Source organism: Mustelus asterias, unplaced genomic scaffold, assembly GCF_964213995.1.
Source record: "Mustelus asterias unplaced genomic scaffold, sMusAst1.hap1.1 HAP1_SCAFFOLD_499, whole genome shotgun sequence".
Classification (NCBI taxonomy): Eukaryota; Metazoa; Chordata; class Chondrichthyes; order Carcharhiniformes; family Triakidae; genus Mustelus; species Mustelus asterias.
Window position 1 is genome coordinate 188,145 of NW_027590451.1, and position 14,338 is coordinate 202,482.

The following is a 14,338-nucleotide window of genomic DNA, read 5'->3' on the forward strand; positions in this document are numbered from 1 at the left end:
GCAATTATATCCACTCTTGCTGTAACAGTAATGCTGATTAGATTGAGGTCCGTGCCTCCTTACAACCAGAGCCCCACCTCTCAGCAAGCCTGCTTGCAAACTCCATCCCCCCTCGCACCCTTCTCCGAGCCTCGTCTGCACACCCCTCATCAAACCCCAGCTCTCCACATCCAACCCCCACCAAGCAGCCATGACAAACAGCACACAGACACACGCACTGCTTTCAAGATGGTTTATTTATAAATATTCACAGCTACACACCAATCCATGCTCTGTCTCTGCGAGGTTCCTGTGTGCTTGCAGCTGGGACTGGCTTCAACTCATGGAACAGGCATGAGAACGCACAAAGATCATCAGCTGTACCCCCCGTCAGAGGCTGCTCCCTGAACCCCATCACCCTGACATCTGTCAGCCTCACCTTTAACCCCATTCATTCTTCTCCAGCCCCACAGATACCCCAAACCTGCCCCCTCACCCTGTCGGTGTCCAGCCAGAGGACTGGCGGGGGGCGGGGGACACGCCTGCTCTGGTGCTGGGGCGAAGTGGGGGGGCGTTCACCGTGCTCTGGTGCTGGGGGTGGGGTGCTATTTTAGCCTCCACTGTTAATGGGTGTAGTGGGAATTTCCTGATGAGGCTTCGAGAAAATCCAGCTCCAATTCATCGCAAATCTTAAATCAAATCTGCTCCCCGACCCTGGTCATCCCATCCAAACACTGACAGGGGAGGGAGAACGGAGAGACAGGACGGGGTGGGGAAGGTGGGCAAGGAGAACGGAAAGGGAAACACCATTTTACACCTTTGTGTAAGAGCTCAGGCCCTCAATTCACAGCGAAGGGGCTGCAGGCGACAAGCCCCTCAGCACCTTGCACCCTGACTGTGGACCAAGCAAAGAGCCAGCGTGGGATGGGTGTTTGACAGTTTGCTGAGGGCACTGTGTCCCTTTGCACAGTCTGCAGTTCGAGATTTTAACAGTCAAGATATTTCAATTGATTCAAATTATACAAAAAAAAACAGAATATCTCTCTTAAAACAACATTGTGATCTGAACTGGAATAAAAGGTATTCACCACTTTAACACGGTTACCGATAAACCTGCCTGTTCCTAACTACTATAGGACAGGGAAATACTGCTACCACTCACCAACTGCCCTCAGTTACCCCTGCCTCCTTCCTTTGGGCATTGTGACCCAGTCAGGTCTCAGTCGCTCCATTATTTACACCTCAAATTTTAACCTGAACATCTTCCTGAGATTGATTGTTAGTTAAGGGTCTGCTCGAGGTCTCTCTCGATTGGCTGGTTAATGTGTGTTAGTGCTGACCAAGCGTGTTAACGTGGGTCTGGGACATAGTGACACCCGCCCCCTTCGTACCACCCTGCCCCTGCCCACACACCAGCCTCACAGAACACAGGGAGGGACAGAAAGGCAGATTCTTGCCCCCACTCCCCAGTTACATTGTGGGATAGCTGGACTCAGGTGGCTGGGGCAGTGAAACACTCTCAGGGACAGTCACCCTCAGACTGTGGCCGACGCCCTTTCACCTGCCCAGTAACAGGGCAAGTAGCAACGGGTGCAAAACAGCCCCAAACAGGTTGGGGGGGGGGGGGGGGGGGGCACTGCCCTCACACCATCAGCCCCACATCCATCAACACAGCTCCCCCTCCCCACACTCCAAGCTGCTGTGACAGTCAGGGGATCCTGGGCAAAGAGGGGGGTTTAACCAAGGCACTGAGACAGGAGATTCCTCCCTTCAGCTGAGTGTTCAGATAGCGAGTGAAGAAATATTCCTGGAAGAAAATCACTAGCACCAAATCTTCAGAAACCTCCGATGACTGCCATCGCCTTGGCCGAGCACTGTCTGACTGAAGGTTCAAAATGCAGAAACAAAAGGAGCAATGAAGATAGAAACTTCTAAAAAAAATCCCAGAGTTTCTTGGCTGACTGGATGATTTAAAATCCTGGAAAAATATTCCTCTCTCTCTCTCTCTCCCTCCAGCAGGTCTGGACAGAGAAATCTGGTTGGCAGATTCACGGTATGGTATATATAAAAAAAGCTAGTCTGAAAACACCAAAACTTGCATCAGTTCTGGGACTGGGGGAGGGTTGACTGGTCAGCCAAGAACACCATCACTCAAGTAACTCTGTGCTCATCACTGGAACCCAAGTGTGTTTGATCGAGGGGAAGCTTGCTGATTGCTTGTTTGGTGAGTGAAGGTTAAATAATCCTCTAGCCTTCAAAAGCAGGCGCGGGGCTAAGCGAGAAGCCTGATCACTCCATTGTCAGAGCCTAGAAGGAGCAACCTCTTGGCGGGAAGGATCCCCAGGCTTGTCAGAGTCCCACGGAAATTTTCGGAGCTCAGTTTGTTCATGGAAGCAGGGACTGAGGTGTCCACCAATGAGTAGATGCCAATGCGATTGGCCACTGTGCCAGCCACAATCTCATTACTGTGCAGATCGAAAATGTGCACAGGGTCGGAGGGCGAGCGGTAATGGTGGACAGCTTTCTGTTCAGATTCCTTCCAGATGGTAAGACAGTGATCAGTGGAGGAACTGACCACAACATTCCCCTCCGCAGTCTGTCCAAAGGAAAAGGAGAAAGGAATGAGTGGCAGCAACAACTACCTGCATTTACATAGCATCTGTAAAGCAGCACAATCCCCCAAAGAGTTTGACAAGAGCATTCCCAACCAAGCTATCCCTCACTGAGTCAGAGGAGCAGATTAGAAGATTTGTAAAGGTTTGGAAGATAGAGGAGGAGGAGAGGTTTAGAGGGGAGATTCCAGGCTGGTGGCTCAGATTCTGTTAGTTTTAAACATGTACATTTATTTGGCCTTGGCAGATGCTGCAGGGATGGAGGGGCTCCACAGGGCTGGGGTTTGGGTTAAACTCCCTGGTGAAGAGCAGAGATGGGATGGGACACTCAGCGAGGCCACTGACCCCCGGGGGCAGTCACCATCCTGACTCCCACTGCCATGTTTACCCTTCTGTGAAACTTTAGCCCAAATAAAAACACTCCTCACCCACGCACTGGCCCACAGAACACAAACACAACTCTGTTAACCCTCGCCAGCCTGGAATACTGCAAACTGTAACCGGGAACCGGTGCGATTGGAGCTGCACACGAGGTCAAATGTGAGAAATTTCCAATCCCACTCAGCACAAATTGAGAAACGGAATCAATGAATCATTTGATCCGAATGGAATGTCTGCAACAACTGGCAACTCCGTTAATAACCCAACTGATTCACTAATGCCCTTTAGAGAAGGAAACTTGCCATCTGCTCTGTGCCCACATACCATTCCAGGCATAGTCATTTACAACACAGGAGGTGGCCATTCGGTTCATTGAGTCCATGCTAGCTCTCTGTGCTGCAATTCACAGTCGCATTTCCCTGTTCTATCCCTGGGCAGCAGCAGGGAGCGATTCCGGGTAGAATGCCAGTGCAGGGACGGTAGCGCAGTGGTTAGCACTGCTGCTTCACAGCTCCAGGGTCCTGGGTTCGATTCCCGGCTCGGGTCACTGTCTGTGTGGAGTTTGCACGTTCTCCTCGTGTCTGCGTGGGTTTCCTCCGGGTGCTCCGGTTTCCTCCCACAGTCCAAAGATGTGCAGGTTAGGTTGATTGGCCAGGTTAAAAATTGCCCAGGTTAAAAATTGCCCCTTAGAATCCTAAAATGCGTAGGTTAGAGGGATTAGCGGGTAAATATGTGGGGGTAGGGCCTGGGTGGGATTGTGGTCGGTGCAGACTCGATGGGCCGAATGGCCTCCTTCTGCACTGTAGGGTTTCTATGATTCTATGATTCAGGGAGCAGACAGCCCGGTCCCACTGCACCCACTCAAACCTCCTGCCGTCTCCCCTCAACCCCCAGAGCCTCAGCAATAAGCAGGTGCTCTGTTCAAACTCAGTGACCTGGCTGAGGCCAAGAGATGTCCTGGAATCATTGACCTTCACAGGTCACGGACACAGAGCCACGCACTCAGAGACTCAGTCAGACTGGGGGGTTGTGCGCGCCACACCCTCAGGAAGGAGGACAGCTGGCAGAGGCTGTGCCAAACTAACCAGCCTGAGCCTGGACTTAGTGATCAGGAGACTGGTATTGAGAGGCCTTGTCCCACCTGTGTCAGAAGCCAGTATGCAGCGACTGCCTCCCACCCCCGCGACCATGTCTCCCCCACGTCCACGGCTTCCTCTCCCCACCCCACCGACTGTGTACCCTCCCCACACAACCACCCCCCGCACACCCCCAGGGGTCAGCGATGAGGCTCTCTGCCTACCTTGAGTTGAAGGATGTCACTGTCATGGGCTTGCCACACTCTCATGATCAAACCAGTCCGAGTGTCGAGCAGGTAAATGTATCCGGAGGAGAATCCCACGGCGACGGTGCGGCCACTGGGACTGACGGCCAGGCAGCGAATCAGTCCCGCCGTCACACTCATGTTCAGTCTGAATTCGTGCTGCAAAACAAACCCCAAAAATGGTGATGTCCGGGAAGCCCCAAACTAAATATTCACCTCATCAAACCTGCCTCAACTGCAAACTCCACAGCAGAAGACACTGAGACAGGGCGACACATCACTGCACAAAACAACACTGCCCGTTACAACACCCCAAACTCCACAATATCACAACACACTGCCTAGGAACAGACACACTGCTTCATTAACCCAGCAACTCCCTCAGTACTGACCCTCTGACAGTGCGGCACTCCCTCAGTACTGACCCTGTGACAGTGCGGCGCTCCCTCAGTACTGACCCTCTGACAGTGCGGCACTCCCTCAGTACTGACCCTGTGACAGTGCGGCGCTCCCTCAGTACTGACCCTCTGATAGTGCGGCACTCCCTCAGTACTGACCCTCTGACAGTGCGGCACTCCCTCAGTACTGACCCTCTGACAGTGCGGCGCTCCCTCAGTACTGACCCTCTGACAGTGCGGCACTCCCTCAGTACTGACCCTCTGACAGTGCGGCACTCCCTCAGTACTGACCCTCTGACAGTGCGGCACTCCCTCAGTACTGACCCTCTGACAGTGCGGCACTCCCTCAGTACTGACCCTCTGACAGTGCGGCACTCCCTCAGTACTGACCCTCTGACAGTGCGGCACTCCCTCAGTACTGACCCTCTGACAGTGCGGCACTCCCTCAGTTCCGAGCTTGAGTGCAGGCAAGAGGGAGGCTTGACAATTTAGGGGTTGTGTGCAGTGTTAAGTTACCTGGAGTCCTGGTTTCCTCGGGTCGATGAAGTGGAGCATGGAGTCCGCTGTTCCAGTGATGACACTGCACTGAGGAGCCGGCATTGAGGTGACAGCAGTGACTGGATTCCGAGAGTCAAAGGCATCAAAAATCCTGATCGTCTTCCCTGGAAAAGACAACTGGGAAAGTCCGGGATTGCGTTCGGAACAGGGACTGCTGGGGTTCGGATTAATGAACCCCTGGAGATCTGAACCTCCACAGAAAGAGGCTGAGAACGCACACAGCCCATTCCCGCATCCAGCGCGCACAGCCCATCCCCCAGAACTCCCCAAATAGCTCCCCCCCCACAGCCCAACCCCCCCCCCCCCCACAGCCCATCCCCCAGAACTCCCCAAACAGCCCACCCCCACCCCCCAGAACTCCCCAAACAGCCCACCCCCATCCCCCAGAACTCCCCAAATAGCTCCCTCCCCACAGCCCAACCCCACCCCCCCCACAGCCCACCCCCCAGAACTCCCCAAACAGCTCCCCCCCCCACAGCCCACCCCCCTCCCCCCCCACAGCCCCCCCTCCCCCCCCACAGCCCCCCCTCCCCCCCCCCCCACAGCCCACCCCCTCCCCCCCCCACAGCCCACCCCCTCCCCCCCCCACAGCCCACCCCCCCCCCCCCCCCCACAGCCCACCCCCCTCCCCCCACCCCCCTCCCCCCCCCACAGCCCACCCCCATCCCGCCCCCACAGCCCATCCCCCAGAACTCCCCAAACAGCCCACCCCCATCCCCCAGAACTCCCCAAATAGCTCCCCCCCCACAGCCCACCCCCCAGAACTCCCCAAACAGCTCCCCCCCCACAGCCCACCCCCCTCCCCCCCCCACAGCCCCCCTCCCCCCCCCACAGCCCCCCCTCCCCCCCCCACAGCCCACCCCCTCCCCCCCCCACAGCCCACCCCCTCCCCCCCCCACAGCCCACCCCCTCCCCCCCCCACAGCCCACCCCCTCCCCCCCCCACAGCCCACCCCCTCCCCCCCCACAGCCCACCCCCTCCCCCCCCACAGCCCACCCCCTCCCCCCCCACAGCCCACCCCCCTCCCCCCCCCCACAGCCCACCCCCATCCCCCCCCCATCAGCCCACCCCATCCCCCCCCCCACAGCCCACCCCATCCCCCCCCCCACAGCCCACCCCCATCCCCCCCCCCACAGCCCACCCCCATCCCCCCCCCACAGCCCACCCCCCTCCCCCCCCCCACAGCCCACCCCCCTCCCCCCCCACAGCCCCCCCCCATCCCCCCCCCACAGCCCATCCCCCACAACTCCCCAAACAGCCCACCCCCATTCCCCCCCGCACAGCCCATCCCCCACAACTCCCCAAACAGCCCACCCCCCTCTCCCCCCCCCCCACTCCCCCAGAACCCCTCCTCCCCCCCACTACACACCTCCATCCACACCATGCCCCCTCCTCCCCCCCTCCGCCTCACAGCCTCTGACTCGCTGAGGGTCTCTCCTGGCAGACTCCAGGACAGCACTGAGTGGAATTCAGATTGACATCCAGCCAATTAGAACTGGAACATTAAGCAGCGCATTACCCCAAACCTCGCACCCCGAATCCTGCATCAACCCCCACCCACCCAGCCCCACCCCAACCCCTCACCCACCCAGCCCCCCCCAACCCCTCACCCACCCAGCCCCCCCCTCAACACCCCCACCCACCCAGCCCCCCCCTCAACACCCCCACCCACCCAGCCCCCCCCTCAACACCCCCACCCACCCAGCCCCCCCCTCAACACCCCCACCCACCCAGCCCCCCCCTCAACACCCCCACCCACCCAGCCCCCCCCTCAACACCCCCACCCACTCAGCCCCCCCCTCAACACCCCCACCCACCCAGCCCCCCCATCAACACCCCCACCCACCCAGCCCCCCCATCAACACCCCCACCCACCCAGCCCCCCCCTCAACACCCCCACCCACCCAGCCCCCCCAACACCCCACCCACCCAGTGCCCCCTCAACCCCCTACCCACCCAGCCCCCCCCTCAACACCCCCACCCACCCAGCCCCCCCCTCAACACCCCCAGCCACCCAGCCCCCCCCTCAACCCCCCACCCACCCAGTGCCCCCTCAACCGCCACCCACCCAGCCCCCCCTCAACCCCTCACCCACCCAGGCCCCCTTAACCCCCCACCCACCCAGTGCCGCCTCAACACCCCACCCACCCAGTGCCCCCTCAACCCCTCACCCACCCAGACCCCCCTTAACCCCCCCACCCACCCAGTGCCCCCTCAACACCCCCACCCACCCAGACCCCCTTAACCCCCCCACCCACCCAGCCCTCCCAACGCCCCCTCAAACCCCCCCACCCGGCCCCCCCAGCACCCCCTCACCCACCCAACCCCGTTTCTATGAAATCCCCCCATATTCTTCTGAACTCCAGCAAATATCATTCAAACCAGCTCAATCTCTCCTCGTACATCAGTCCCGCCATCCCCGGAATCAGCCTGGTAAACCTTCGCTGCACTCCCTCGAGAGCAAGAACATCCTTCCTCAGAAAAGGAGACCAAAACTGCACACAATACTCTAGGTGTGGCCTCACCAAGGCCCTGTATAATTGCAACAGCACATCCCTGCTCCTGTACTCGAAACCTTTCGCAATGAAGGCCAACATATTTGCTGCCTTTACCGCCTGCTGCACCTGCATGCTTACCTTCAGTGACTGGTGTACAAGGACTCCCAGGTCTCATTGCACATTCCCCTCGCTTAATTGAAAGATAATAATCTGCCTTCCGGTTTTTACTCTCAAAGTGGATAACCTCACATTTATCCACAAACCGATCCTGACCTCAGACAGAAATGCGTGCACACACACACACCTGCACAAAACCTCCTCTTCACCAGAGCGTGTGTAGCTTCTCATACAAACAAACATGCAGCGGGCTCAGGCAGGCGAGGCCCAGTTTGGCGCGCCCGCACACATTTACACAGGGTTTTGATCTGAAGGAAGGAGCTAAAGTGAATTCCTCTCACCTCCTCTGGAACTGGGAGCAGAAACTAACACCCACTTGTGCTTAGCAGAGAGTAGGGGATGGCAGTTCACTGTCAGTCGGTTCTTGATCATTGATTGAACCTTGTGAAGCTGTTTTATCTTACCTGTGAACTGGTCCCAGAGGTGGACTGAACCATCACAGCTCACCACCTGCTGGAGGGCCTCAGCCTGTTGGACGTAGAAAACAGACTTCCTGTGCTCCGAGTAGGTTAGCCGTGGCTCCATCTCTCTGGTGCCATCACCGTAGTTATAGAGAGGCCACAGTCGCACGGTCTTGTCCCGGCTGGCACTCAGGAAGAAATCCTCACCGCTCAAAGTCGACAGGCATTTGACAGTACCCGAGTGGCCAGTGAAATGCTGCAGTCTGATTTGATGGAAATAGAAGCGTGTATCGTGCTGACTCAAACCAATCTCATATTGCCAATACGCCAGCCAGTTCCCACACAGCATCCTCGCACTGCGAGGGAGCTCCTGTTTCAGGGAACCATCCTCCTGCGACCCTGCAAGAGTCAGCGTGTTGGGACACTGATTCACCTGAGCTGGGTGATGACCCATCGATGTGGTATCCTGCGGGATCTCAATGCGATTTCCCACTGTCACACTCCCAAATGTCCCAGTCACTCGGTCGTCTGCCAACAGACCGTCCCGCACAGAGAGGGCAAAGCCTCCCCCCTGCTGGCTCTCTGGAGAGGTTAGGCGTGGCGATTCGGGACTCTGTGCACTGACTGTTTCCTGGTACAGTGTCACCAGCTTCCACACCTGATCGTGGTTCCACAAAACCTTCTTAATGATGGAGTCTCCTGCCAACAGAAAAGAAGTCAAGGGTCAAAGCCACCATGGCAGGCAGCATGTTTGGAATTTTAACACCCACCCTCCCAGAGAGAGAAAATAGACGGAGACACAGGAGAAAGAGGAGAGAGACGGAAAAGGGGGAGGGAGGGAGAGAGAGAAAGAGTTGGGAAAAAACAAACTCAACACAAAGTGTTATCGGGAGATCGAGGTGCTCACAATACAAATTCCCTTCAGAAATGGAGAGTGAGAATAGGGGTAGAAGCAGGAAACAGCTCACCATTGAGTGAGCCCTTCACAAGCTCCTCGGAGACTCCTCTCCCAATCAGCAGTACGGACCTCAACGATTCGATGCCAGTCACACACCCCCACCCACCTGCCAGCACCCCCCTCCCCCCACCCACCCCCCCCCCCCACCCACCCAACTTACCTCCCCACCCACCAGTTCCTCCCCCACCCGCCCAACTAACCTCCCCACCCACCAGTCTCCCTTTCCCCCGCCAGCCCCTCCCCACCCAATAACCCCCCCACCAGCCCCTTTCCACCCACCCACCCCCCACCAGCCCCCCTCCTCACCCACCCAACCGCCAGCCCCCCTCCCCCACCTACCTGCCACCCGCTCCCCCCCACCCACCCGCTGCCAGCCCCCCCTCCCCACCCACCCGCCACCCCCCTCCCCCACCCACCCACCAGCCCCCCTTCCCCACCTACCCGCCACCCACTCCCCCTTCCCCACCTACCCGCCACCCACTCCCCCACCCACCCGCCAGCCCCCCCTCCCCCACCCACCCGCCAGACCCCCTCCCCCACCAACCCGCCAGAACCCCTCCCCCATCCACCCGCCAGACCCCCCTCCCGCCCCCCTTTCCCCAGCCAGCGCTCACCAATCAGACAGTTGAAAGGGATGTAGGCGGAGTAAGCCATCTCGAGACTGAAGACCGCCTCCAGCTCCTCGACAGCAGCAGGATCCCAGGACAGCTCATCCCCGTCGGACAGTCCAGCCAATCCGAGTCTGGAATCTTCACTCACTCCCATCTGTGGAGACAACACGGATCAGAGGGAACATCGGGATTCCCAAGGGGCAGAGAAAATCCTCACACTTCATCAGCACAAACTGCTGCTCGGAAAGACAGTGTGGGAAGAGTCAATCCCCAGGAGAAATCCCTGGGAAAGGCAACTCCCCTGAACACACACAGCGGGAAAGTATCCATTCACAAAGAGGAATCCCACACAATCCAAATGGGAAACAGCAAATCAGCAATCGGACATTCAGGTAACCGTGCTTCAGATACAAATAAAAAACTCCATTTCGATCACCCCTTTCACAGCCTCAGCACCTCCCTCAGCACTGACCCTCTGACAGCGCGGCACTCCCTCAGCACTGACCCTCTGACAGCGCGGCACTCCCTCAGCACTGACCCTCTGACAGCGCGGCACTCCCTCAGCACTGACCCTCTGACAGCGCGGCACTCCCTCAGCACTGACCCTCTGACAGCGCGGCACTCCCTCAGCACTGACCCTCTGACAGCGCGGCACTCCCTCAGCACTGACCCTCTGACAGCGCGGCACTCCCTCAGCACTGACCCTCTGACAGCGCGGCACTCCCTCAGCACTGACCCTCTGACAGTGCGGCACTCCCTCAGCACTGACCCTCTGACAGTGCGGCACTCCCTCAGCACTGACCCTCTGACAGTGCGGCACTCCCTCAGCACTGACCCTCTGACAGTGCGGCATTCCCTCAGCACTGACCCTCTGACAGTGCGGCACTCCCTCAGCACTGACCCTCTGACAGTGCGGCACTCCCTCAGCACTGACCCTCTGACAGTGCGGCACTCCCTCAGCACTGACCCTCTGACAGTGCGGCACTCCCTCAGCACTGACCCTCTGACAGTGCGGCACTCCCTCAGCACTGACCCTCTGACAGTGCGGCACTCCCTCAGCACTGACCCTGGGAATATCAGCCACAACTCGTGTTGGCGACTCTGGGGTGGGATTAAAACCCACGATTTTCTGACTCCGAGCCCTGAGTGATACGAGCTTGGTTATTAACTGCAGCAGCAGTGGATGTTATTGGACAGGATCCTACCTGCTCCTTCAGCTCCGAGAGGACAGAGAATCCCTGAAAGAATCGACGCAGTGTCTCACTCATGTGCTGGCTGACCATCTCCTGTCCAATTCTCAGACACACCAGCGCAATGAGGCTGAGTGTCTTCACACAGAGAACGGTGCGAGCCTGCGCTCTGCTGGGGAAACTGAGACACACACACACACACTGGTTACAAATACCCATCAAATCCAGGCCCCTGCTGGGGTCAAGGTGGGAATCGCAGCTGATGAAGAAAAACCCCAAACCGGACAGTATGCATTCTATTTCAGCTCTGATCACAGTACAGACACCTCCACTGGCAGAGCAAAACTCCCTCTACACTGTCCCCATCAAACACTCCCAGGACAGGTACAGCATGGGGTTAGATACAGAGTAAAGCTCCCTCTACACTGTCCCCCATCAAACACTCCCAGGACAGGTACAGCACGGGGTTAGATACAGAGTAAAGCTCCCTCTACATTGTCTCCATCAAATTCTCCCAGGACAGGTACAGCACGGGGTTAGATGCAGAGTAAAGCTCCCTCTACACTGTCCTATCAATCGCCTTTTTCCCATTTCTCACAGCAGTTTACACCTTATGCAGGTTTCGGTCCCTCCCAGTCACTGGTGAATTGGGGGACAGCTGGTGATCTCGGCCCATGTTCTTTGAAACTACCCAGAAGTTTCCATGCTGGGACCCATACAGACTCCAGAAGATTCGCCCAGTGCCTGGCTGCAGTTAATCTCCCCTCCTCGGGGTGAAGTCTACTGTCTAAATCTGTGCTGCTCTGTGAAGCAGTGCTGGAGGTGAATTAATGAAAGCTTCCGGGACAGAGTGGGATGGGTTCCCTAAGGGGATCTCAAGGGCTTTAGACCCACCTGGTGTGTGGGGATGTGAGCACCTGCAGCACTGGGAGAAGCACATCCTGGTTAATCTTGGGTAGAACATCCATTAACGTGGTGTCGGAGAGGTAAACAATGATCTTCTGCATGAGGACAACGCCAGACAGCAATCCCGCCTCCTTCCGACTGTTCAAACGCCAACTGTTGCTGGGTCCAACCTGCAGGGTCAGTGGTCAGAGCAGCATTAATCCCTGTGGCCACAGAAAGTGATGAAATTACCCTCACCCAGGTTTGTCCAATGGATAACTAGCCACATGTAGCAAATAGAGAATCCAGGTGTGTGAAGGGACATCCTTGGTCATGTGACTGCAATAGTCATTGGCAAGTGGTGTGCGTGTGAACTTTAACCTGTTTGTGGCAGTAAAGAGTGAAGAGGAATAGCTGTGTGATGATTGTACATTTGTTATAACTCGGCTATAAACTGGAGATTCACCTGGATAAAGGACAAACCCTGGCTGTTGGGGGAGGAGCTGTATCCTCAACTCTCCTTAGAAAGGATCACATTCCATTTGTTTTTATTTTCTATCTGTCCATTGTTAGTGCTCTGTGCACACCCCGACCCTCCCACGCACACATCCCGCAATCACATTGGATTTCCCCCTTGCTCGTTCTCATCATTCGAATCATTTCACTGATCTACTGGCAACACCATCACCAGGAAGTTCCTTCAAGCCACTCCCCATCCTGACTGGGAAATAGATCGTCGCTCCTTCACTGGGTCGCTGGGTCAAAATCCTGGGACTCCCTCCCTAACAGCACTGTGGGTGCACCTACACCATATGGACTGCAGCGGATCAAGAGGCGACAGCTCACCATCACCCTCTCAAGGGGCAATTAGAGATGGGAAATAAATCCTGGTCTCGCCAGCGACACCCACATCCCATGAATGAATAATAATAGGTTCGGAGAGTAGTATGTGGCTCAATTGTAAAATTCTGTCTGATGTAAGCTGCCAAGAATCTCTCTGGGATGTTCACCCAGAGGGTGGTGAATGTGTGGAATTCACTACCACAGAATGTAGTTGAAGCTAAAATGTTGAATGTTTTCAGGAAGCAGTTAGATAAAGCACCTGAGGCGAAGGGGACCAACGAATATGGGGGGGAGGCGGGATCAGGCATGATTATAATGAATGGTGGAGCAGGCTCGAAGGGCCGAATGGCATCCTCCTGTTCCCTATGTTTCTATCAGTGAAATTTGCCGTTTATATTGGGAACCTGCATCAGCTCGAGAGGAAAAGCTTGCAACTTCTAATGAGATTTGATCAAGTCTATCCCAGTAAACTCACTAAATCTCTCCGTCCATCCAGGACAATGGGCAGGTAAAGGGACAGAGTGTAAGGGACACTGCAGCGTAACCGGAGAAAGCAAACCCAAAGGAAGTATCTTCTATTAAAACACAATACAACGGCTTAGACAGAGCATCAGCTGAGACACTAGACACTCTCACCACAACACATTGCTGAAAGTCAGCTTGGGAGAAGGCTGCAAACTTGCCCACATTGAGCTTACCACGTAGGCGATGTAGGTGAGGCACTGATACGTAAGCACTGGCTCCCCGTACAACTGAGCCACGTACATCAGACATTCCAGAATCGGCCTCGCAATCACATCTCCCAGCACTGGCCGGCGCTCATAGATATTCCCAACACGAGTCCCGTTCTCATCGCCCGATGACACAAACTGGTGTTTCTCAGACCCTGTGAGGATGTGAAAGACAATGTTCTAATCCGTTCCAATCATTTCAGCTGGCACTGAGGGTTAAACATCAGAGGAATGTCAGTGCTTCAGTTTGTCCCGCTCCAGCCCCTCCCTGTCCAGAGCTCCCACTCCATCCCCTCCCCAAATTCAACACGGAGCTAATCAAATATTCCATCAAGGTGTTGGAAAAACTCCTCTCTCTCCTACACAGTCAAGCTGCAACAAGAAACTTAATCCCAACTGTCCAGCCCCAGCAATACCTGACACTATTCAGAGTTCAGTATTGAATGGTGTGTTCACCCACTCCCTCCCCCACTGATACAGTGGCAGCCGTGTGTACCATCTACAAGATGCACCATAGCAACTCACCAAGGCTCCTTAGACAGCATCTCCCAAACCCACAACCTCTACCACCTAGACTGACAAGAGCAGCAGATTAATTGGATCACCACCATTTCTCAAGGGCAATTAGGGATGGGCAATAAATGCTGGCCTGGCCAGCGACACCCACATCCCAGGAACAAGTTAAAAAAGGGGCTGGTTACAATAGGATTTGTGGTTGATACAGAAAGAGACGAGGGGTACAGTTGCGTCTGAACTGCTGCATTGAGCAAGAGTTTGGGGTAAATTGTGGAAAGT

The 14,338-nt window shown here is 56.3% G+C and overlaps 1 protein-coding gene across 2 annotated transcripts in view; it reads right to left on the reverse strand.

Annotated features, from left to right (window-relative positions):
* Positions 1 to 219: 219 nt before the first annotated feature.
* The window catches only part of wdr81 (WD repeat domain 81), a 44,702-nt gene continuing 30,583 nt past the window's right edge, over positions 220 to 14,338 (reverse strand). For both annotated transcript variants that reach the window (XM_078204897.1, XM_078204896.1), the window contains exons 4-11: positions 13,511 to 13,698; positions 11,979 to 12,160; positions 11,100 to 11,265; positions 9,898 to 10,048; positions 8,329 to 9,024; positions 5,208 to 5,353; positions 4,273 to 4,452; positions 220 to 2,575 (exon numbers count right to left, since the gene is read on the reverse strand). In XM_078204897.1, coding sequence (XP_078061023.1) covers positions 2,252 to 2,575; positions 4,273 to 4,452; positions 5,208 to 5,353; positions 8,329 to 9,024; positions 9,898 to 10,048; positions 11,100 to 11,265; positions 11,979 to 12,160; positions 13,511 to 13,698 — 2,033 coding nt within the window. In that variant the 3' untranslated portion in view covers positions 220 to 2,251. The remainder of the gene's footprint in view (positions 2,576 to 4,272; positions 4,453 to 5,207; positions 5,354 to 8,328; positions 9,025 to 9,897; positions 10,049 to 11,099; positions 11,266 to 11,978; positions 12,161 to 13,510; positions 13,699 to 14,338) is intronic.